The sequence below is a fragment of the Anopheles arabiensis genome, chromosome 2 (assembly GCF_016920715.1).
Source record: "Anopheles arabiensis isolate DONGOLA chromosome 2, AaraD3, whole genome shotgun sequence".
Classification (NCBI taxonomy): domain Eukaryota; kingdom Metazoa; phylum Arthropoda; class Insecta; order Diptera; family Culicidae; genus Anopheles; species Anopheles arabiensis.
The window spans coordinates 38,221,663-38,244,357 of record NC_053517.1 but is presented as its reverse complement, the minus strand read 5'-3'; the positions used below and the strand labels follow the sequence as shown (position 1 = coordinate 38,244,357).

The 22,695-nt window shown below is 44.4% G+C and overlaps 8 protein-coding genes across 9 annotated transcripts; 5 read left to right on the top strand and 3 right to left on the bottom strand.

The window, feature by feature from the left end:
* Positions 1-1,923: 1,923 nt before the first annotated feature.
* On the top strand, positions 1,924-3,497 carry LOC120896769 (S-adenosylmethionine mitochondrial carrier protein homolog). Its single transcript, XM_040301191.1, is given in 3 exon segments — positions 1,924-2,448; positions 2,523-3,131; positions 3,133-3,497. Coding segments are annotated over 3 exon segments (873 nt in total). The 5' UTR covers positions 1,924-2,373; the 3' UTR covers positions 3,322-3,497.
* LOC120896771 lies at positions 3,430-4,691 on the bottom strand. 2 transcript variants are annotated; one of them, XM_040301194.1, is made up of 3 exons: positions 4,459-4,691; positions 4,103-4,299; positions 3,430-4,042 (listed from the first exon to the last, which is right to left on the bottom strand). In XM_040301194.1, the coding sequence occupies exons 2-3, from the start codon at positions 4,271-4,273 to the stop codon at positions 3,815-3,817; spliced, it is 399 nt and encodes a 132-aa protein (XP_040157128.1). In that variant the 5' UTR covers positions 4,274-4,299; positions 4,459-4,691; the 3' UTR covers positions 3,430-3,814. The 2 variants fall into 2 exon arrangements, with proteins under 2 accessions (XP_040157128.1, XP_040157127.1); XM_040301193.1 differs by having other exon boundaries at positions 4,103-4,688.
* A 155-nt stretch (positions 4,692-4,846) lies between these two features.
* LOC120896774 (single-pass membrane and coiled-coil domain-containing protein 4 homolog) lies at positions 4,847-5,745 on the bottom strand. Its single transcript, XM_040301196.1, has 2 exons — positions 5,540-5,745; positions 4,847-5,310 (listed from the first exon to the last, which is right to left on the bottom strand). The coding sequence occupies exon 2, from the start codon at positions 5,265-5,267 to the stop codon at positions 5,085-5,087; it is 183 nt and encodes a 60-aa protein (XP_040157130.1). The 5' UTR covers positions 5,268-5,310; positions 5,540-5,745; the 3' UTR covers positions 4,847-5,084.
* A 251-nt stretch (positions 5,746-5,996) lies between these two features.
* On the bottom strand, positions 5,997-6,710 carry LOC120896772 (mitochondrial import inner membrane translocase subunit TIM14). Its single transcript, XM_040301195.1, has 3 exons — positions 6,584-6,710; positions 6,270-6,509; positions 5,997-6,198 (listed from the first exon to the last, which is right to left on the bottom strand). The coding sequence occupies exons 1-3, from the start codon at positions 6,584-6,586 to the stop codon at positions 6,085-6,087; spliced, it is 357 nt and encodes a 118-aa protein (XP_040157129.1). The 5' UTR covers positions 6,587-6,710; the 3' UTR covers positions 5,997-6,084.
* Positions 6,711-6,780: 70 nt separating this feature from the next.
* Positions 6,781-8,195, top strand: LOC120896770 (40S ribosomal protein S3a). The gene is made up of 3 exons (XM_040301192.1): positions 6,781-7,157; positions 7,390-7,699; positions 7,835-8,195. The coding sequence occupies exons 1-3, from the start codon at positions 6,817-6,819 to the stop codon at positions 7,991-7,993; spliced, it is 810 nt and encodes a 269-aa protein (XP_040157126.1). The 5' UTR covers positions 6,781-6,816; the 3' UTR covers positions 7,994-8,195.
* A 3,246-nt stretch (positions 8,196-11,441) lies between these two features.
* On the top strand, positions 11,442-13,976 carry LOC120896767. Its single transcript, XM_040301189.1, has 5 exons — positions 11,442-11,862; positions 11,944-12,106; positions 12,175-12,434; positions 12,510-12,642; positions 12,724-13,976. Exons 1-5 carry the CDS (start codon positions 11,611-11,613, stop codon positions 13,893-13,895), a joined length of 1,980 nt encoding a protein of 659 aa, XP_040157123.1. The 5' UTR covers positions 11,442-11,610; the 3' UTR covers positions 13,896-13,976.
* Positions 13,977-16,514: 2,538 nt separating this feature from the next.
* Positions 16,515-19,872, top strand: LOC120896644. The gene is made up of 5 exons (XM_040300912.1): positions 16,515-17,216; positions 17,288-17,408; positions 17,490-18,418; positions 18,484-19,656; positions 19,805-19,872. Exons 1-4 carry the CDS (start codon positions 16,857-16,859, stop codon positions 18,682-18,684), a joined length of 1,611 nt encoding a protein of 536 aa, XP_040156846.1. The 5' UTR covers positions 16,515-16,856; the 3' UTR covers positions 18,685-19,656; positions 19,805-19,872.
* Positions 19,873-19,881: 9 nt separating this feature from the next.
* Positions 19,882-20,755, top strand: LOC120896645 (general odorant-binding protein 72-like). The gene is made up of 4 exons (XM_040300913.1): positions 19,882-20,159; positions 20,252-20,304; positions 20,383-20,418; positions 20,493-20,755. Exons 1-4 carry the CDS (start codon positions 19,976-19,978, stop codon positions 20,685-20,687), a joined length of 468 nt encoding a protein of 155 aa, XP_040156847.1. The 5' UTR covers positions 19,882-19,975; the 3' UTR covers positions 20,688-20,755.
* Positions 20,756-22,695: the final 1,940 nt, after the last annotated feature.

The window sequence follows — 22,695 nt, the reverse complement described above, 5'->3', positions numbered from 1 at the left end:
AGTCAAACAATTGGTATTGTTTCAAGGATCAAATCCAACGACCTAATTACAGTCCAGATCCGAAGATGACTCCAATTAAAGTTTTCAGACGTGTTAAACAGATAAAAATGTGATTATACATGTCTGCCACGGGTCTAGCCGGTGGGCCAGAACGCGTCGGATCAAATATACCTGTATATAGGTCCGATGCCGTAGGAATAATTCAAACAAACATCGCCCGCTACCTATCACACTCCCGTGCACAGAGCATCCCATCACACGCGGTGGGTGTAAACCAAGGGATCAAAATAAAACAAGAAAAAGGTAGTCTAGACATTGGCACACACTAATACATTTCGCCGATCTTTCGCACCGAATGTCGTGTGTGGGTCCCGTAACTCCCAGGAAAATCTTTGAATGGAACTGATCATAGATGGTGGCTAGTGCGAACGGTGCGAAACGTATGCTGCGTCTATGATGCCACGTTGGTTCATGTTCGATCCTGCACAGTGCTGTTGATTAACTATGCACCTCTCAGCCCAACGGGTACAACAACCCCAGTCCGTGTATTGAAGGTAGAAGGATGAAGTCAAAACAAAAGCAAAATAGGCACCTCTCGTAGGCTGTATTTGTTTTGCCTCGGTCTAGAATTGTTGCAGTCTCACTTTCTCTCGATTGGAATACGAACAAACATACCTGTGCCAGATTTGGTTTAAAACTGCTCGCAGATCGTTGCAGCATCAGCAGTCGTCGTACAGCAGCCGAGTACCGTGCACAGTATTGCGCTGAGATCGTTGAATTTTCCTACAAAAATCAAACAAAGTTTTCAAACTTTCATCCTATTCAACGCTATCGAAAAATAAACCAACAAACAAAATGGCTGACCTGTCCCATTTTCAACGTTCCTCACCGCTCCGGACTCCGATTCGTGGTGCCAAGCTGAAGAAGCAACCCAAACTGATGAAGCAACACACGACCGACGTTCCACCACTGGCGAGGCACCTACTGCGATCGCTTAACAACGACCGGCGAAACTCGCTGTCGAGGGCAACGCGGCTCAGCATCGGCCACACGGTACGGCGAGATTCCTGTCTACTAGATCAATCCTGCATGAATCAGTTCGACGATAGTTTCGCGCTCAATGCGGACTGCGCACAGCCACTTACGCCACGCAAATCGCCCCAACTGTTGCGCCGTGGATCGCTGACGCGACTGGGCAAGAAGAGCAGTCGCCAAACCGCCGGCCAGGTAACAATGACAGGACTGTCTAGTGTAATCTCCGGCGGCATTGCATCTTCGCGCAAAAAGTTTCTCGGCGTGCGCAAGCGAGTGATGAAGCTTTTGCCACGCCGCCCAACTTCGGGCTACAGTAAGCTGGGAGTGGTGTGAGTTGTGTGGCCCCGGCTGGAGGCGCTGCAGTAGGATTTTATAGCCTCGTAGAAGAGACTAGCCCTTGTGAAGCTATGCTAGGCAGTAGGTTCTAGGTGATAGATTAAGTATTTATTTTAAAACTGCAATCGATTGATTGTAAAAGACTGTAAGCACACAGGAGAAAGCTAAGACTGATAAAAAGAGTACATTAAAAAAACTTCAATGTTTAAATGTATGCAATACGTAGCATAAAGACAGGAATGTTAAATATAAAAAAAATGTTAATAATAAAGCCTTGAACTTTGAATTGAACTGTAATTGAACGATGCAATTTATGCGAAGGTTTTTTTTTTCACATGAGATGGAGATGCAAAATGATAATAATCTTTTTTATTTCTACGTTAGGTCGCGTGATGAATGTTAAGTTAAAAAATGTAATTCCCATTCTCAAGCACAAAACTATAGAGGCCATGTGGAATGTAACTATTTCATCCGTGGAAGGGTGATTCTCATGATATAAAAGATGGATCAGCTTGCATTCCTCGGTGCATTCCTACATTGTTTTTCGGTCAAGTGAGATACGTATTAAACATCTGGAATTGTTTCCACCCTTGATTGTTTTAATAACAAATTTGGATGTATTCTATAAAAAAAATCCACTTCGAATAAAATCCATCCGGTTCGTATGAAAAATTACACAACACATTTTTCAGTTAAATTTAAATCTCTGCGAGTTTGCAATACCCACTACTAGAGGGCGTGAGTTCGTTTATGTTGTCCGACGGTCATTCGATTCACTGGGTGTTCATCCGTTGACAGTTCTCTGTGTAAACAAATTCCACATTCCCGGTAAAAGCTGGCGAGAAACTGAATGGCAAAGGAACCGGTGTGAAAATCTGCGTCTTCCGGCAGTGATGCAATAATAACATCTTTCAACCACCTTAAAACAACCTCATCGACGGGTTGCAAACACGCAACGACAAGGCGTAATTATCGTCCCAAAGCATCACAACGTGCCTCGCAATGGAGCTGGAAGACAACACACTCGCTACGGCAACGTTGGGCGGTGCGAAAAGCATTTACTGGTCTTCACTGATAGTAAGACACACGAGTGGTCGCACTTGAGCGTTTTTAATTAATCGCTTCCCTTTCTCTTCCCCAACCGAACACAGGCGGGTGGAGTGGCTGGGCTGGTAGTGGATGTGGCACTGTTTCCCATCGATACGGTGAAAACGCGCCTGCAGAGTGAGCGTGGTTTTATCGCCTCGGGTGGATTTCGCGGCGTGTACAAAGGGCTCGCAGCCACAGCAGCCGGCAGTGCGCCAACGTCGGCCCTATTCTTCTGCACGTACGAAACCATGAAATCACACCTTCGCCAGTACGCCAGCCATGATCAGCTACCGTACGTGCACATGGTGTCGGCAGCGGCCGCGGAAGTGGTGGCCTGTCTGATACGGGTCCCGATCGAAATCGCCAAACAACGGCGACAGGCGCTACTGCACAAGGGTAACGCATCGTCGCTGTCCATACTGTACGAGGCACTCAGGAAGGAGGGCATCCGGAAGGGTTTGTACCGCGGGTTCGGTACGACCGTGATGCGCGATGTGCCCTTTTCGCTGATACAGTTTCCACTGTGGGAGTACTTCAAGCTGCACTGGACGGATGTGACCGGCACGGCGCTAACGCCCCTGTCCGTCGCGATATGTGGCGCAATCTCCGGTGGCATTGCGGCCGGGCTGACGACGCCACTGGATGTGGCGAAAACTCGCATCATGCTGGCCGGAACAGCTCGAAAGCAGCCGGATGGGAGGGATGGGCCGTATACTGCGCAACATCTACCGGGAGCGTGGTATACGCGGCGTGTTTGCCGGGTTCGTTCCACGGGTCACGTGGATCACGCTCGGTGGTGCCATATTTTTCGGTATGTATGACCTTACGCTACGCTATTTGAATGAAAATGAGGATCGGTGAAATCGCTCGCCGCCTATCGGGTAGGTGATTAGTTGCGAGCGTTGTTAAAGAAAGGACAGCAGAGTGATTAGTTAGTTCAATGATGCTAATGCTAGATGTAACCAAACCTTGTAGAAGAACAAAATAATGTGTATTGAAGTTCAGTTTTTTTAAGTACACAAAACTGTTATCCCTCATCCCAACGTTTCCGTCGTTTACGTACATTTGTTTTCCCTGCTACAACCATATCACAATCCAGATACAGTGTAATAAGAGCGGTTCCTACGCCTGGCCTGCCTGGCAGTACTGTTGTAGTTAAGTAAGTGCCTAATCGCAATACTTTTTTTCCAATCGAAACCGATCCAATGGACGGTTCCATTGTATTTTCTTTGGTGTGTAACTGGCCGACGACTGCTCTATCGATTTAAGTGTATCACAAACCGTTAGGGTAATTCTATTCTAACCTACCAAGAAGCTAACAGTGTGGAAAAGTGGGACACATTGCTTAATTGTATTAGGCGAACAGCTCGTGGCTGCCCCCGTACCGTTGCCCGGCAAACGGATTCCCGCCGGATGCTTCCTCGAACGGCGGCTCTTCCAGGCGCAGCTTCCCGCCCTTCAGCAGATGATCGGTTTCGCGTTCCTCCCGCTCCTCGTCCAGATCGGACGATTCGAAGCTAAAGCTGGGAACGTAGCTGTACTTGGAGCGAATCTTATGGCGTCTCCTAGCCATCAAGTACACCTAGGGACGCAGACCATTACTCATTAACTGCCACACTGGTCCAATCAACACAAAACTTACCACAACGGACAGCAGCATCACCGTAACCAGTACCGCCAAAGGGATGAACAGGAAGTACAAATTATCCGACCGGTCCGGATATCGTTTCGCGATGTTGATACCACCCTCTGTGACCGGTGCAGCTGATTCCAGTGTGACGCTGGGAACGGATTGATTACGCACAGTATCCATCCTCTGGCTTTCGCTTTGTTTGCCTACTGGATTGACCGAAGCACAGTAAGCCCACGACTGACCAACTCCTCTCACCTGCACTTCCGCGTGTGTTTGCGTTGTTTCTCTCGTGGCTGGGTGGGAACCGCCTGTCCCGGTTTTCTAAACAAAGTGTGCTGTGTTTGTTTTTGTGTGACTATAGATACCTTTAATTCAATTAAGCACGGCAAGGGTCTCGCGTGGCGTTACTGCTGTTGCTTGTGTTGGAGAAAGGAGTGCACTTTGTGCGCGCCGTTCTGTTGGGCTTTTGCTCCTCTTCTTCCACTGTTTGCTTAATTGCATCTTATCGCATTGTGAGGAAAAGTGACATTTCTCTCTATCTCTCACATTGCTGCAGTCCCGCGATAAGAGGGAAGTGACACCTTCCCGGTGCGTGTGTATGTAAATTCTCGGGATAAAATGTCTTTCCCTTTCTTGGAGCAGGCTGCTCTGTTTATTTAAGTGAGAGTAGTAAAAGGGATGAAACAAATTGTGCTAATCTAATAGACTTGGCAGTTTCGGATCGAGCGCACCAATTTAATGACAAAATCTGTGTAATAGTGTAAATATAATCTGTAGATATATTCTCGATACACTGTACAAATAACCGATTTGTGCATGTGATTAAAACGTTGCTATATCAGTCGCAAAAAATACAGTATCAATCTAACTGGAAACCATCTCACGCACACTGCATCACTTGCACGATAGAGTCCCGGCAGTGCAAAAAGGTACAAACAAATAATCAAACAAACAAAAAAAACTTAAAAAGGGCCCATTAAGGCTAGCGAGACTAGAGTTCTTCATATCGTGGGCGAGTTTTCAGAAACACGTACACCACTATGCACAGGAAAATCACTCCAATCGTGGGTAATACTATCGTTTTCATCTGTTGCTGGATTTTTAAATTTTCCTCCTTCCGCTCCTGGCGCTGTTTGCGCGTTTCTTTCGTCTGTCCACCGCGTAGCTTGCGCATTTTCCGTTTCTAGTCGGTGCTGTGCCGAATCGTCCGAACGAGTCTGAAAAAAAAACGCCATCGAGAAGAAAATTGAATTCCATTATCAACACCGCGATAGATAATCAACTGCCCCATTGGGGTATTGTTCCACTGTGATGAAAGGGCTAAGCTTCTAGAAAAGACAGCCAAGATATGCCACGCTGGAATGTTTCGAATACCGGCGTACGGGTCGATGTTTTTGGCATGTACCCTGGCCAGCGATTTAATATACAGTACGCACTAACACTCACTTTAATGGAGGGAAGTATTTAATTCTAATACACACGCTGGAAAGCAACAATTGTATCACAACTGATAGTTTAGCTCAGCAGTCCTTTGAAACTGGCTCGCTGATGATGCCTCAGTCCGGGTCCCGTTGGCTAGCGGTACTTGTGATGTGTTGTACAGTCCATCGCTCAGGTGCGTAAACAAACTAAAGGAAGCTGTCAGCGTACATTATTAGTACAACTAAAATTGTTCTAAATTCAAAAACATCGTGATAGCGTATGCTTCTGGTGAAATTATTATTTTTTGGTAATTTCTTTTTTTTAACACAAGCATTGTCAAAAATCCTTGGAATGAACTTCAATTTATCTGTACGAATTAATTACCGCTTCAGCCTGATAGTCATCAAAATGATAGAGCTAATTCGAGAGGATTGTCTATTGTGATACCATCTCCTGCAAAATATGATAAACCCCTCAGAAGTTTTTCACCTATTAACCAACTACTCTCGTTATTTTATCGAATAATTTGATACTTTGTACAATTCTCGTTATTGCGAATAGCTAATGCTTTACTTAGTATTGTCCATAAAGTCCTTTGCCTCGTTGATCTTGGCGGCCAAGTACGGGGAGCCTCCACGGTCGGGATGATTCAACAGCATAATCTTTTTGTGTGCATCCTTGACCTAAAATAAAAGGCAAAAACTGTATAAATACATTCTGCACATTTCGTAAACGAGTTTGCTATCCGGCACACCTTTGCCTTGGATGCGGATGGGCTTACGCCCAGAATGAGGGAAGCTTCACGTTTGTTCATTTTAGCATCGAATCCCCCACGGTAGTACTTCGAGCTGGCCATCATTTCAGCATCAAACTTGGGCATATTTTTCAGGGCTTCCTGCATTTTGGTCGCAGCATTGGGCATTTGACGCATTAGCGCTCTTCCTCCATACCCAACCACGGCTAGGCCCAGCCCAGCCAGAATGATCGAGGATGTCTGTTGGGAAATAGCACACAACGTTAATATAATCCAATTAAGCACATATAATTAAACTAGTTTCTTTGTATTACCATGATTTAGTCGATTTCACAATCAGCCAAAGATTACGTACTTTCTGGAAAAGATTGTAAACAATAATATCGTGCGACAAGACGGAAATGACAGCACCCGCTGTCATGTCGCAAACCAGCCAAATCGCGCTGTCAAAATTGACAGTACTAAAACGGATCGTTCAGTGGCCGACGGTTGTCACGAGCTGTCACAGCGCAACCACTTCCGTTCTTTTTGATCGTGAAGTGTAACCATGGCGGTCGGCAAAAATAAGGGTGTCTCGAAAGGAGGCAAGAAAGGTTCGAAAAAGAAGGTCGTGGATCCGTTCACGCGCAAGGATTGGTACGATGTGAAGGCCCCGAACATGTTCAAGAACCGCCAGGTCGGCAAAACCTTGGTTAACCGTACCCAGGGCACGAAAATCGCCTCGGACGGTCTGAAGGGCCGCGTGTTTGAGGTGTCGTTGGCCGACCTGCAGAACGAGCCCGATGCGGAGAGATCTTTCCGCAAGTTCAAGCTGGTGGCGGAGAGCGTGAACGGCCGTGATGTCCTTACCAACTTCCACGGTATGGCTTTGACGACCGACAAGCTGCGGTAAGTACTTTTCCCTTCGAGTGAATCGCACTTTCCCGGAATCCGGCCGTATGAGAGTGCAGGTGTGTGTGTGTGTATGTGTGTGTGCCGCGTCATATGTCATAGACAACAAATGCGGCTTGCGCCTAACCTTAGCGGCACTGGTGTCTCCCGGTGCATGGGAAGCAGGAGGCGAAACACGTGAAAAATTGTAATGAACTGTAATCGATTGGTTTCCTTTCTTCCCGCACAGATCCATGGTCAAGAAATGGCAAACCCTGATCGAGTGCTCGGTCGACGTCAAGACCACCGATGGCTTCATGCTGCGCGTGTTCTGCATCGGCTTCACCATCAAGGACTCGATGTCGCAGCGCAAGACCTGCTACGCCCAGCACTCGCAGATCAAGAACATTCGCGCGAAGATGACGGCCATCATCAAGCGTGAAATCACCAGCACGGATCTGAAGGGTGTGGTGGAGAAGCTGCTGCCCGACTCGATCGCCAAGGATATCGAGAAGGCGTGCCAGGTCGTGTACCCGCTGCACGATGTCTACATCCGCAAGGTAAGCATTGCCCTTTCGAACAACCCCCACAGCAGCATAGCATGCTGAGAGTTTGTGTGTGATAAACGTTCCTGATACAAATTTCGTCCTTCCCCTCGGGCGTTTGTGCGTGCGTGTGTGTGTGTCATTTTGCAGGTGAAGGTGCTGAAGAAGCCGCGATTCGATCTGTCCAGTCTGATGGAATTGCACGGTGATGGCGGCGGCAAGGCTGCTGAAGTGTCGACCGGTGCCGCTTCCGGTGTCGTCGTCGACCGTCCGGAAGGCTACGAACCGCCAGTACAGGCGTCCGTTTAAATATCTGCGCCGATGCTTGTCCGGTGTTGAGGGGGTGGTCGTGAAAAATGTCAGCCCACCAACCATGTGCTGGATGGTGCGGTGTGGTTTGACTACAATCTAATTTTCCAACAAGTATAGGAGTGTGTTTGAAGCAGCGAGGAACGCGAAGAGAGAAAGAGAAAAGAAATACAACCTTCGACAGCGTTGTGTACACAGGAAATTTGTGTCTTTATTTCGATTTAACATTTTCATTTCTAGCCAGAAAGAAACCCATGAAACTGTTCAGCTTTGGACAATTTATCTTCAAAGCAAACCCCGCTGTAAGTATCGCTCGTATCCGTTGAATGATGTATTAAAAAGAAATCAATTTTCGTTACAGCAATTCCATGATCGACTTCATCGCAGAAGAAACAGCCGGCTAGCAACAATTGAGAAGGTGAGTTGAATTAAATGTGTTTCAAACTCTGTCCTTTCCCTCTCCGTTGCCTTCAAATGATGAAGCAAATCTGTAAATGTTATTTCTCGTCGCTGAATTCACGTAATCATGAACCGAGGAAAAGAATGTGTCTGATTTTTCTTTGATCGACTGAAACATTCTTCGCTTTTCCTACCTTATTAAGTTCATAATTTAATAAAACGTTTTTGGTTTCCTTACAGAACCTTCGATATTACATTGCAGCGAGCGATCATCGTTAAGATTATACTGTCCACCGAGTTACATCGTCATCGAAACAGGTAAATAAATGTAATAAAAATCTTTGGTGTACTTTAGCACAGCGGTCACTTCAATCAGAATTGAATTAAATGATGAAGCAAATCTTTAAAAGTTATTTCTCGTCGCTGAACTAGTTATGAACGACAATAAGAATGAGTCTGATTTCTAGAATCGATTCCAATTTACAAATTAGTCTGCTTTTTAAGGTCATATAGTAATGAAACGGTTTCGATTTTCTTCCAGATCCTTCTACTAAACGGCCAAAAAGTGGACGATCGTCGATAGGATTGTTCATACATTCCACCCTCGTTCCAGTACCAACGTCATATAAAGAGGTAAATAAATATTATGCTTATCATACCCGTCAGCGTTAAAGCACAACTTTCTATTAATGATGATTTCACCCAGCTCTCTCTCATACACACATGCAGAAAACTGGTTCCATAATAACCTACGCTATTGATAATTATTCTACTGATTTCAACACCAATAAGAAGTTGTTATTGGGTTTGATAAATCGAACAGCAAAGAGTATAAATGTGTCATTTTTGTTTCATTTTGCAGATTCTACTCTTGGTGTGCTACACTGCTGGCTGGATAAACACTGGAACAAAGCAAAGGTACGTAGTGATTTGAGCGATTAACTTAAAATACATTTGGTTCTATTTCAAATGATGATTTCACCCAGCTCTCTCTCATACACACATGCAGAAAACTGGTTCCATAATAACCTACGCTATTGATAATTATTCTACTGATTTCAACACCAATAAGACGTTATTGGATTTAATAAATCCGACAGCAAAGAGTATAAATAATTTCATGTGCCGATTTTGTTTCATTTTGCAGAATCTACTCTTGGTCTGCTACTCTGCTGGCTGGATAAACACTGCAACAAAGGTACGTAGTGATTGGAGCGATAAATTTAAAATACATTTAGTTCTATTTCAAATGATGATTTCACCCAGCTCTCTCTCATACAAACATGCAGAAAACTGGTTCCATAATAACCTACGCTATTGATAATTATTTTACTGAGTCTTTGTTGAACCGTAAAGCAAAGCGTTGCTAATTTGAAAAAGCTAATTCTAATTTATATTTATATTCATTTGTTTTACAGATTTCCTATTCCAATGATGTGCAAACAATGATGAATGCATGCAGATAAAATTCGCAAAAAAAGAATGGATTACGATGATAGCATACTTGAGAGGTAAGAAAACTAGTATTTCCACAAATAATACTCAAAATGTTAATGTGTGCCCTCTTTTATGATGATATCACTCAGCTCTCTCGATACAAATCTGAAGAAAGCTAGTTCCATAATTTCCTACGCAAAAAATACAAAAATTATCAACTGATTTGCTGCGAATTGAATAGAGGAAAGGCCCGTGGCATTTGCGTGAATATGCTACTTATTCATGATTGTTTTCTTTTTCGTTTCAGATGAATAACTCAAACTACCTTAATTGGGAATTGATCATGATTGATGACATCAAGGTAAGAAAATGTTTCAGTATTAAGCATTAAGAAATAATATTACGAACTTGTTCACTTGTATGATGATTTCACCCAGCTCTCTCTCATACACACATGCAGAAAACTGGTTCCATATTTCCTACGCAATAATATTGTACTGAAACGAAGAATCAAGTTCAAAATGAAATCACTCGATTGAAGCATGATTTTACTAAGCGATCTTCATTCGTTTTTTTTCCTTTTCTCAGATCAAATTCATCCTCTAACAAAATGGCAAGATGAAATCGTTCTACATTTTTCGATGTTCATAATTTCCAAAGGTAAGTTTAGGGATGGGAGGATATGATTAACTTTATCAAAAGAAAATGTTTAATTTAAATGATGAAACTGATGACGAGACTGATAGTACAGTTTCGCCACAACGTCAGCCATATTGTAGCGTTCTGCAGCAATTTGACGTTAAGAATCTTTACTATAAGATGTTAAAATGGCCCTGATACAAGAAAACGCAACCGCTCTTTACGATTTTCTTTTTCCAATTTATTAATTATGATTTCTATTTTCTTCTATTTTCCATAGAACTCATTTTACATCACACTCGCTCTGCGGGCTGGTACGGTGTGTCATCCTTCGAATGGGCTTATATGTATTTGAGATACCAGTTTTCCTTAAGGTAAGCATGCACGAAGCAGTCAAAATGAACACCCCCCCCCCCCCTTATTTAGAGCACCTCTTGGATCCGAATGTTTTAATGATGAAACTGATGACGAGACCGATAGTTAAATTTCACTACAACGTTAGCCATTCTGTTGCGTTTTGCAATAGTTTAATGTTACAGAAATTCTACTAAAAGATGTCAACAAGGCCCTGAAACATTACGCTGGATCGATCCGCTGTATCGTGCAGCAAACGCAAAGTTATCGTACAACATCAATAACTAATAATGTTCCCTTGTTGTACCTTTCTTTACAGACAACATTTAATGTACACCCATCATATTCAAACGATGTTCGCGCTGCTAGTTGGTACGGTATCTCGGTCAGGTAAGTCTTGGGTATGTATGGGGCGATAGCAGCCGCAGCAGCAGCAGCAAAAGTAAACAGAACTCTATTCAAAATAAACAAACGAGTGCAAAGACAATAAACGGATATGGTTGTATGGTTGCATTTTTAAAAAGCATATCACAGAAATGTTAAGCCTAACAATGAGTGGCTAAAGCGCAATAATCAATATTGAGAAATCGCTTTACTAATGTGCTTTTGCGTTCGGAAGCTAATCGTTGAGCTGGCAAAGAGACTAAAGAAGGAGGTGAATGTGTGTGGGGAGAGTTAGTTAAACCTACATTTAAATTATTAAATAGATTTGCTTGTGCTGGTATATAAAGACGACTTCATTCCCCCGTGATCACAAAGTGCCAAGTGATATTGTGCAAGCGTTTTCAATGGAAAATCAAAATCCTACTCACTCACTACTTAACCAAAGCATCATCGCTTCGGATGATATTGTGGGGCTTAATTCGCTGGTCAATTATCTTGTGTTGACGTATTTTGCTCATTTTTTCGGAATTTGTTTAATAATAGCACGGAACGATAGTTTTTATCATACTGCTCCGCTCCCAACGATCGTGCTAGTGATTCAGAATAACGATGACTTCGAAAAGGCTCTCGGTGTTGCGGTTGATATGGGATGTCAGGTGGGAATAGAAATTGTAAAACAATACCTGGCACATCAGAGAGTGTAGGACTAACTTATTTGTGCGTTGTACCGTTGCCAGTCATTTATTGTAACAGAACGCGCGGCAGGCGCTTTTTTCGATGCCTTCCTTCCGGTGCACGAAGCAGCACTGCAGCGCTCCATGGAAAAAAGAGTTCTCATGCTGCTTGAAAGCAGTGACTCTCCGTTTCTCTCTACCATAAGCCAGCTGCTTGTCGTGGAGGGTAAAATTGAACCACGCGTTAGCGTTTTTAATCGTAAATCGTTAACTAAAATCAATACTTTCCTCCAGAAATTCCAGAAATTTTAATTGTATTGCCTAAACCTACCGTCCAAGCAACCGGTGCTGTCCAGCTGTACACGCTGGACATTTCCGATGGCAATCCTGTAACTATCAGTCCACGGGTGATCGATGTGATCGACACTCGAAATGACTCGTTTCCTAACACCAAGAGCGTCAATCACTTCCCGGACAAGTTTGCGAACATGAACAAGCGGCGCCTAAGGCTTGGAACAGTACCGTACCTACCGAACGCCTTCATAGAGGACAAAGTAAGTACGATGGTGGTGCCCGTGATGAGCTCCCTGATCTGATCTTTCCTTGGCGTACTTTCCACCCTTATACAGCCCCTTGGAGAGGGAAATGCACGATACATCTTGCCGCCGAAACCGAACGTATCGGCAATGATCAGCGGCACGGAGCTGTGGTTGGTGGTGCTGTTCTGTGAAATAGCCAACTGTACGACGGAAATCATGATCGGTAAGTGTAAGAGAAGCAACGTGTGCTGCATCACTTTCTGTATTTTTGACCATTCTGTGGTTGCCATCCTCCCCTGCACAGCTTCGGAGTGGGGCAACGTGCTAGACAACGGTACCAAGTTTGGGCTGCTTGGTGCGCCGGCCAAACGGGAGGTGGACATAACTCTCGCCGGACTGTACACGTGGTACTCCAGCTTCCAGCATCTTGCCTTCAGTGCTGTCCATTCGCGCTCCGGCTGCACCTGTATCGTGGCAAAGCCACGCATCATTGCGAACTGGCGCACACCGTTCCTGTCCTTTACCGGTTCGCTGTGGGGTGCGGTCCTGGCCGCCTTCGTTGCCGGTGCGTTCGCCGTGCTGGTCATGTCGCGCAGCCGGCAGCGCATCCTGCAGCTGGGCGAAGCCACGCGATACACCTTCAGCGATTCGGTGCTGATCATGATCGGGTTCTTCATGGAGCAGGGCGTACCGATGCCGAACGAGCTGATAGCGTCCTGTCTGCTCTTTGCCACGCTCATGTTCGCCGGGTTCATGATCGGCAGCAGCTACAATGGTGGTCTGGCCAGCACCATGATCGTGCCGCAGTACGAGAAAAGCATCAACACGGTTTACGATCTGGCGGAGACGCGCACGACCTGGGTCGGTGTGACCGTCAACTGGCTGTTCTCCATCCAGCTGGCCTACCAGCCGGACATGCTGACGCTGCTGACAACGTTTCGCGAGTGGGAGGAGGGAGAGATTTCGCGCCGCGCGCACGAACGCACGGTGGCGATCATCGTCGAGCGGATGGAGTACGGCCACGTGGCCCACCCGCAGATGGAGCTGGACGCGATGAAGGGCCGCAAAATGATGGCGGAAGACATCTACTGGGAGTCGGTGGTTGGGATGTGCTCGAAAACGTGGCCGGCGCGGGCCCGGTTCGATCGGCTGGTGCTGGATCTGAAGGCGTTCGGCATACTGGCCCACTGGGAGCTGATCGGGGTGGCCAGGTATTTGAGCTTCAAGTCGCAACAAATCTTACGCTACTCGCGCGAAACCGGCGGCGACGAGTTTACGCCGCTGCGTATGGCCAACATTACGGGCGCGCTGCTCATCCTGCTCGCCGGGCTATCGCTGTCGCTGGTTGTGTTTGTGGCGGAACTCGCCTGGTACTGGTGCGGGCCAAGAATCAAGCGATGCGTGGCCGACTATCTAATTAAGTGTAGCGTGCGTTTTGCCAGAAACAGGGCCAGACCAACGGGCAGAGAAGTGTGAAATGGGATGGTACATTCAAATTGTAAGCTACAGCACTTGAAAGCAGACAAACCAAGACAAATTAAATTATTTCAAGCTTTACTCTCTCGCACTCATTGTAGTCGTGGTAGAAGCACAAAATAATTGATTCTTTGGATGAAATAATGCCACTTATCATTACATCCCCGTAGTATTCCCAACGTATGATATACGCAGTGAGAAAAGGAAAATGATTGGAGTAATTTAGGCCATAATTCGACCACACAAAGAAGTTATTGTTGCCGTCCGTCTTGCGTAACGCCTCCAAGGATAGCGCTTTATCCGTATTGCGATTTGATACTTGCGTCAGTCGCACAGCACAGCCATAGGAAACAGTTAAAGAGCAAGGAAGCGCAAACACAATTTAATTCTAATTTGCGTGCTCATAAGCCAATGGTCCAGGGCAGAGATGTCAAACTGATGGTCTCTGATGTCTTTTGGTTTGGCCCGCGACCGCTTGAGCCAAAATTTCTTTGTAGAAGCATTTCTGCTTCTATAGTACATGTCAGTCAATTCCGGACTCCTGAAATATGAAATATGAAATATGAACTTCGCATGTTTCTCTACTCATTGTCAGACAATGCATCATCATAAAACCATGTCGTTTTTTCCCCTACTTTCTATCTATGCATGTATGCATAAAAAAGATAAGATTTCCAATAACTGTTAAAGTCATAGCAGGAAAATCAAATATGGTTATTTTGATGAAACTAAACTTTCAATTCCGCACAATTTTAATGAAATGGATAAAAATCAATGAAAATTATGTTACACCCTTTCCCGATGATTAAATTTGTTTAGCATGTTTATTTGATGTACAATTTATTTGATGTACAATTGTTAAAACAAACAACGCACGGTTGTTCAATACAAAATCGTGAATGTCTTACTCATGTGTATGAAGTTTGGGAACATCACTTTTTATTTATTGTTAAGCCATCAATCAAGGCACTTGGCCACCAATTAAGCAATTTCTATAAGAAAAAGACTTGTAAAAATTAACAAAATCACTTGAAATTGAAAGCGCCAAGCTTTCACACTTTTTGGCATAACTTTTTTGGTACGTGTTACTTTTGATATAGGATGATACAAACGATCTCAAGATTTCCATCAGGCATCCTACCAAGACCAATGTGATTAGATTAACTACACGTAGACTTATGGCTCTGATTTTGGTCGCGATAATGAATGAACATTTCTCTGGAGTTTGGCAGGAAAGGAATAACGGATACTAAGGACTTGTATGATACCTTGTACTACTCGGTAAAATGAAGATCCGAACTGGACTGAACGGCCTGTTTGTAAATTTACTTTAAACAGCATCAAAAGTAAAATTCACTATTACAATTCTAGCTCAAAAATATTGATAATCAAAATGACACCGATATCAACTTCACTTTACAAAATTTACGGCTCTGCATTGGAACCAACGCGTTAGTCAAGGGCAGATTTTGCACATTGTTTTGCGTACCCTGAATCTTGTTAGCTGGCATAAAATCATGCAATTACCTATGTTCCTAACCTAGCAAAAATTAACACAAATTAACAAAAAATATGGCAGCTCGGGATTATGGTGGGTTCTGATGCGGGATAGGAAAGAGGATAAGGGAAGGTTGACATCAAACATAGAATATACACAGTTAAATCGACGAATTGCATGAAGGAGGGGGTCATTACGGCCCATTGCAGTTCGGCGGGATGGGATCAGTAAGGAAGGACGGTTACGAAGGACACGGTTAGAGGGTGTAGAAAGGGATAGAAGAAATGAGGGATGGAGAATCAATACTACCAAGGAGTAATGCGGCAATAAAGGCGGATTGGGCATGGGAACGGCGGTTTTCCAATAGTTCCTGGCCAAGCTGCTGACACCTGTTCTCGCAAGGAGGCATGGGAAGGACAATCCACCCAGGATTTTGCATATAAACCTGGTGAACGATCGCAGCATCCGCTCGATACGTTCCAGTCCGAGTTGAGTCCGAGCTGTACGGGACCCGACTACTGAGCAGTACTCCAAAATCGATTTGACCAGAGAGCAGAGTCTTCATATAGGGCATATAAGGTCGGAGAAATCGCTAGCAATTTTCTTTAGGAGACCCAATGTTTGGATGGAAATATCAGAGGCCTATGATCAATTGAAAATAATTTGCTACAACTATTTTTTTTTACATCAAAGTTTTAACTTTTGCAACATATCTTTCATCCCAAAATGAAGTGAAAAGAATTGCCAACATTTGGATGTTTGTATCATGTAATATCATGTAAAAACTATGCTGTTGTGGCCCGTGCTACTATTTTCAGTGTCATTTTGGCCACCGGAGTAAAAAAGAGTTTGACATCGCTGGTCCCAGGGCCATGTTGAGTGAACTGCTCTCATGCTCTCTGGCACAAGGGATGGAAAATAATTGTAATGCGTTGTCCCTTCATGTATTATATATTCGCAATGCTCGCGTAACATGTCCTTCGCAATAGAAAGATCCTTATAAAAAGGATCCACCGCAACGAAAGTAGCATTCACACGATTGACCATATTTTCCCCTTCTGGATGGATACAAACAAGATGGTTAACTTACTACCACCGAACATCTTCAACACAAGCCTGCAGTTTTTGCTCACCCCCATCTGTTGCGGCTATACTACAGTCAACACTATACCGTGTGCTTCATACGTTCGCTCCACGACAACATCCCCTTTACCACCGGGGAACCACCATTACCGCTGGTACATATTGTGCTAGAAGATGAAGATCTTACTGCTGATGCACCGCCCAATGGAACAGTATGGGCCATCAAGAAGGAAGAATTCTGCCAAAAGCTACTCCAAGCCGTGGACACCAACTGTGGCGGATTTGTCGTTACCGAATCGACCCTATTCCCATTTCTGGAACACTTCTACGAGGTGCACAAAAGGGCAAAGCTACGCCCGTCGCCGAAACACCTGATCGCCATGACGACATCTGCAACGTTCGATCGCAGCAGGCTGTTGCAATACAACCAGACACTCGAAGCGTTGGTCAACTTGCTGCTAATCGTGCGTTCATCATCGGACAAAAGAAACCATCACCGGAAGGACGTGTTCGAACTACACACAACGCAGCTGCTCCCGAATTACCCGCTCGGTGTAAGGATCGAGTTGGTGCAAATTGGTAAAATTGTAGTGAAGCAGGACGCGAATGGAGTGGTCGAGTTTGAGCCAAAGCACGGTACCAAAATCGACTTCTTTCCCGATAAAGTGCGTGATATGAAAGGAAGAAGGGTGCGCGTTAGCACGTTAGAGTATGTGCCCTGTTCCGTCTACAAGAAAGTGGTACGTTGGGAGGATGGGAAGTTTACCATCATTACACAGTGCCTGCATGTGTGTATTTTCGTTTCTTGCAGCCCATCGGACAAGGAAATGCAAAGTGTGCTGATGATGCGGCGCATGAGTTTTGGCTGGATGGGTTCGAACTGATACTGACCATGGAGTTTTGCCGCCGTCACAACTGTACCGTGGAGCTAAGTATGAGTTTGCGCCCCTGAAAATCACAATCTTTCGAACAGACTTTTGCAACTTTTGTTCGCCTGTGCCCCCTCGTTTTAGTTAACCAAACGGATTGGGGCGAAGTGTTCGAGAATGGAACCACCACAGCTATACTGAACGATCTTGTGGAACAGCGGGCGGATGTCGGTTTGGGGGCCCTACTGGCATGGCACGCCTGGTTCCAGCTGACAACCATCACCCAAATGATCGGCATATCGATGATCTCGGCCCTGGTACCGAAGCCCCGCCTGCTGCCATTCTGGCAAACGCCATTTCTGTCCTTTCCTCCCTCCCTGTGGCTTGTCGTAGGTATCACCTTCACTGCCGGCACGCTGACCGTTTTCATGGTCAGTGTTACCCGGCTGCGAATCGTACCGCCCAATGGTAACCATCGTCAGAAGCAATCTCGCTTCCAGCACCTGCTGGACGCACTGTTCTTCATGGTCAGCCTGTACGTGGAGCAATCGGCACGGCTGCGCAAAGATCTGCTAGCCGCGGCCATTCTGCTGGCCGCCCTGCTGTTCGGTGGGTTCATGATCGGCAACAGCTATGCCGGCGCACTCGCCAGCACTCTGACGCTGCCACGGTTCGAAGCGTCGATCGACACGGTTGACGATTTTCTGGCACGGGACATGCGCTGGACGGGCGGTAGCGCCGTGTGGATCTACACGCTCTACCTGGCGACAACGCCTGCCATGATACGCATGCGGGAAAGCTTCGTCGTCATACCGGACAGTGCGGAGCGCGAAAGGCTGCCCTTTACCGATCGGCGCATGGGCTACGTCATCGAGGGTATGATGCACGGTAGCTACGGGCTGGGGACACCGCTCGCCCTCAATGCGTCCCTGCTGCTGCAACCGCTCAAGCAACCGATCTACTTGGATCACACGAACGGGTTCTGCAGCAAGGTTTGGCCTCTCCGGGACGCTTACAATGCGTTCATACTGGAGGTGCACCAGTGCGGTGTGCTGCACTATCTGGAGCTTACGGTAAGCCGAATGTTCTACTGACAACTTTTGAGTTCGCTGATCTACTTATTTACTATCCCCTGCAGTCCCTCATACGACACTATGGACTGACGGTGCAGCGCAACATTGTAACGGCACGCTCGCAGGACAACGGTCACGAACCTGTTGCGCTTTCGATCGATCACTTTTTGGGTGTATTTTTCATCTACTTCTTTGGCATTAGTTTGGCCTGTATCGTGTTCGTAGTGGAGCTGGTACTTCACCGATGGAATGCAAGATTTCAGTAATCATGAAATAGGAGAGAGGGCAATTATGTTACCAATAGTTCGTCCGATACATGGTTTTCCAGGGGTTCTCAAAGTTGTGGGAAACTTCCTTGACTCTTTCCTATGGGAAGTGAATTTTATATGATGGAAATTGGACTTTATGACACCCTTTTGGACAGGGTCATTGGAAATTCGTATTAGATTTGCCAACAAGGGTGCAGTAGTTCAATTCCTATTAGATTAAGTTCATTTATCATAAGAAGGAGTCAACAATGTGTCCCACAGCTATGAGAACACCTGGAAAACTCTGTAAAAGAACTTATTTTCGCAATCACAGATTCAATTCTGTATTCACCACCTTACATCATACTTTCAGTTGCATTGCATACTTTCAGGGGTATATCGCTAACTCTTGTATATCGAATTGCCCCTGCAAGTATGCAAACGGTGTGACATCATTGCTTGTTTAGCTGAGAGACATGCAGCCGCAGACTACAACGCACGATAATTAAGAAAACAGTTACATCAAATTATGATAAGATTCGTACACACAACAACTAGCACCATTAGTAAGGAGAACAACACCCCTCAACTGAACTACGGCTAAATCATTACTTATCAACTCTGAACCATGAGTGTGGCATCACATTTAGCTTTATACTACACACTTCTACACTTCAATACACGCGAAATGAATGATCCCTTGCTTCGTAAATATCCACTAATTAACTGGAATGATAAAATGATGACACTTGTTTCAACAAACCTTCACGTGCGGTGGGGTTCTCTTTCACCAAACCATCCTGGAGAATTTCAATTTCTCGATCAATAATTCGAACACTGAGCGGGAACACCAGCAATTCATTCTCTTAATGGGTCCATTTATTTCGATTTGAAAATAGTGATGTTTCATTCATTCTCAGTGGTCGTGCTCTATTGATCAATACAGCGGCGGCAACAATCGCCATATATCGTGTGTTGATTTGGAAGAAGGTAAGCATAATAAATAGTGAGAAACTATGATTTGCAAAAAAACAAGCGATCTCACCCACTCGTCCTATCCCCTTTACGAATGTAATTGTACGTTCCGGTTTAGTAGTTAATCGCCACTTATCACACATTAAATTAACCTAAGCATCAGAACTCTCTTCCGGCTGAGCAGTGGAGACGAACTCTCCCGTGTATGTGCAACCACCACACCACCACGTGCAGGAGGGTTGCAGCAGGGGAGCCGCGCTAGTACGCCTTTTATACATTTTATCGCAAAATATCGGACGATTCTGACCAGTCGATACGTAACGATCACAGTGAAATGACTTCAAACGCGTTCTATTCGTCGAATACCGTCACGTGGGTGGTGGCCGCGATTGGTGTCTACTGCCTCGTGTTTCGATCAGCGCTGGTGAATGCACAACAATCGCTCACACAAGCCGATATGGACGAGATTGCCAAAGGAATGAGAAAGGTGTGTATGTCGAGACACAAAATTTCCGAAGGTATGTAATAATATTTATAAAAAACACAATTTTGTAGAATTCCAGTCAGTTGAATTAAATTTATTTGTCCGTTGTCTGGGGCATCGTTCTAGAAATAGCCAACTATCCCAGCCAGGGCATTTTTCCCGACGATAAAGAGTTTAAGGTGAGAGGAGTTCAAGCAGTTTCATCGTTTATTTCATTCAACAGCCAAGTAACATTACAATTCTCCCTTCATTTCAAGTGTTACGTCGCATGCTTAATGGATCTAACACAAACAGTAAGTATTATTGAGCAGTTAGTTGTACAACCCTTCTCTTCCTTAACGTTATGTTGCCCTGTTTTGTATTTTAGTCGAAAAAAGGAAAGCTCAACTACGATGCAGCAGTGAAGCAGATCGAGATCCTTCCGGAAACGTACCGGCAACCGTTCCGACTGGGGCTTGACTCCTGCCGCACAGCAGCCGACGATGCCGCGGATCGCTGTGAAGTCGCGTACATACTGCTGAAATGTTTCTTCAAAGCGAGCCCCAAATTCTTCTTTCCTTAAACTTATAAAAAAAAACAACGCCTAGTTTTATTCATAAAGGGACCATAACAAAAGCAGTTTTGCTCCAACTTGTTTGATTGTTTGATGATTTGGGGCGGTAAGCTGCAGGCCGGGACAAGTGCAATTTGACATTGAAAATCAGCAAATAATGCACCTGTCACGTCCTACATCCGGAGCCCTAAGATTTCTCTGTTCTCTTTAAGGTTTTTGAATCGAATTTGCCTAAAAAAAAGACTAATCTATTTGTATTTGCACGTTAATTCAGGAGTTATTTTTGATTATTAATTTTGGGTTAAGTAGCTTTGTTAAAAACACATGCGAATAACTTAAGCTATTGAACTCAACACTATCGTAATGTTCTAATAGCGCTGCTCATCGAACTAATCTCAGACAAACTAATAGATCCATCTCTGCTATTGTTTATACATTACACACACAAACAGAACGAAACGAAAAGAAGCGAAGTAGAAAAAGTCACCGAAAAACACATACGATTTCAATAGAACGGGCATTGATGTAGCCGTTGAGCTTTGAAAGCCGGTCGAGGCTTGAGCACGTGATAAAGATCGTTCGTGTATGGTCACATTTCACAATCACTGACACTACTACTATTAATATTTAAAGAAAAGGGTGTAAAACAACGCTCATGGCACATTTTTTCTCTGGTTGTAACAAGAAAAAAACCCCAACATATATCTGGAGACAAATCGGCATGACGAATGGACACATCGCACCCATCCCATGCTCTTCCAACTCCAACTTCCAAGAAAAGAAAACCCAATTCTCACACGAAACTAGCAGCAAAACTAGTTATACAGAGAAATGACCATTTAATTTCGCCATCTCACACCCTCGTTCTCGAGAACTTGGCACTCTTGGATAGAATAAAAAAGGATGGAGGACAGACCCCTCTTGTGTCTAAAATAGAGAGCCCAATAAGTGAGAATAGAAACACACTGTTACGAGACACACGGGTTAATGGTTTCATCCGGTTCGATTCCACTGAAACAACTTCTTCACGATCGTGTCCGTGCTGTTTTTTTTTCTTCTAATTTGATAGGTTTCTTCCATCAAGCTTCATTTCGTTTCGTTACGTTTCGTTTTGTTTGAGGAAAGAACAGAAAGAGAGATGAACTAAACACTTTACCGTCAGTCATGCATGTATATAGAATTTACAAAATAATTGATATTTTCTGCGTAAATTGGATTAAATTAATAAGCCAAAGCCTGCAACATGCATCGGGAAATTGTTATTAGAACAGAACAGTAGTATAATAATTCAAGTATAGTATTTTTAAAGACAACATTTTCTTCTGTTCAATAAAGGTTAAAACCATATTAAACTCATTCTTAAAAAAAATAATACAGCAGAGTTACACTCATTATGTACATTTACAAGATTTACAAGCTAATAGACGTTTTTTTTCATGGAATCCGGAAAATATGTCATATTCTAACCAAATAATTATTCGCATTAAACTGGGCTCCGAATGCGTTTAATTCCTTCGATTCTTCCCTGAACTTTCATCTCTTCCTTGCTGATTACTTAATTTCCCTTCGTGTGTTTTTCCCCGTCCACTAATGGGAGATCAAAGACACAAATTTAATAATTAAGGAACTTGATTTCACTACACTCAACACCGCACCACCTTCTTGAACTTCACGGGGGGAGGGGGAAGGTACCATTTTTCGCATCGCGCTCTTCAAATTAGGCTCTAATTTTGGGACAATTTAAAACACTTCAAGCGTACCCGTAAGATTTCACAACATTTTCCCTCCAGAATGAGGAGCCTTCACACATCGTAATAGCATCATCGCCAGTGGGAGACGAGATTACTCTATTGCTTTCCATTTTTTCTTAACTGGGCGCATATTTGATGGAACACGACCCTTTATTCTGAATCAAATTCAACGCCTAAAAACAAAACAATAGTATTAAAACCACCCTAAAACAGTATTTACCTTTAATTCACTATCCCCCCCCCTCTCAGGGTGTCCTCCTAGTTTC

Excerpts from the sequence above, each read along its gene's own strand:
- LOC120896771 (XM_040301194.1), bottom strand. The coding sequence starts at position 4,273 with ATGGATACTGTGCGTAATCAATCCGTTCCCAGCGTCACACTGGAATCA. Across the intron at positions 4,043-4,102 it reads TGATGCTGCTGTCCGTTGTG|GTGTACTTGATGGCTAGGAG; the intron begins GTAAGTTTTGTG and ends CTGCGTCCCTAG.
- LOC120896774 (XM_040301196.1), bottom strand. The coding sequence starts at position 5,267 with ATGCGCAAGCTACGCGGTGGACAGACGAAAGAAACGCGCAAACAGCGC.
- LOC120896772 (XM_040301195.1), bottom strand. Across the intron at positions 6,199-6,269 it reads CATCCGCATCCAAGGCAAAG|GTCAAGGATGCACACAAAAA; the intron begins GTGTGCCGGATA and ends CTTTTATTTTAG.
- LOC120896770 (XM_040301192.1), top strand. The coding sequence starts at position 6,817 with ATGGCGGTCGGCAAAAATAAGGGTGTCTCGAAAGGAGGCAAGAAAGGT. Across the intron at positions 7,158-7,389 it reads TTGACGACCGACAAGCTGCG|ATCCATGGTCAAGAAATGGC; the intron begins GTAAGTACTTTT and ends CTTCCCGCACAG. Across the intron at positions 7,700-7,834 it reads ACGATGTCTACATCCGCAAG|GTGAAGGTGCTGAAGAAGCC; the intron begins GTAAGCATTGCC and ends GTCATTTTGCAG.
- LOC120896767 (XM_040301189.1), top strand. The coding sequence starts at position 11,611 with ATGGAAAATCAAAATCCTACTCACTCACTACTTAACCAAAGCATCATC. Across the intron at positions 12,435-12,509 it reads ACGCCTTCATAGAGGACAAA|CCCCTTGGAGAGGGAAATGC; the intron begins GTAAGTACGATG and ends ACCCTTATACAG. Across the intron at positions 12,643-12,723 it reads TACGACGGAAATCATGATCG|CTTCGGAGTGGGGCAACGTG; the intron begins GTAAGTGTAAGA and ends TCCCCTGCACAG.
- LOC120896644 (XM_040300912.1), top strand. The coding sequence starts at position 16,857 with ATGACGACATCTGCAACGTTCGATCGCAGCAGGCTGTTGCAATACAAC. Across the intron at positions 17,217-17,287 it reads GTTCCGTCTACAAGAAAGTG|CCCATCGGACAAGGAAATGC; the intron begins GTACGTTGGGAG and ends CGTTTCTTGCAG. Across the intron at positions 17,409-17,489 it reads CAACTGTACCGTGGAGCTAA|TTAACCAAACGGATTGGGGC; the intron begins GTATGAGTTTGC and ends CCCTCGTTTTAG.
- LOC120896645 (XM_040300913.1), top strand. The coding sequence starts at position 19,976 with ATGACTTCAAACGCGTTCTATTCGTCGAATACCGTCACGTGGGTGGTG. Across the intron at positions 20,160-20,251 it reads GAGACACAAAATTTCCGAAG|AAATAGCCAACTATCCCAGC; the intron begins GTATGTAATAAT and ends GCATCGTTCTAG. Across the intron at positions 20,419-20,492 it reads TAATGGATCTAACACAAACA|TCGAAAAAAGGAAAGCTCAA; the intron begins GTAAGTATTATT and ends TTTGTATTTTAG.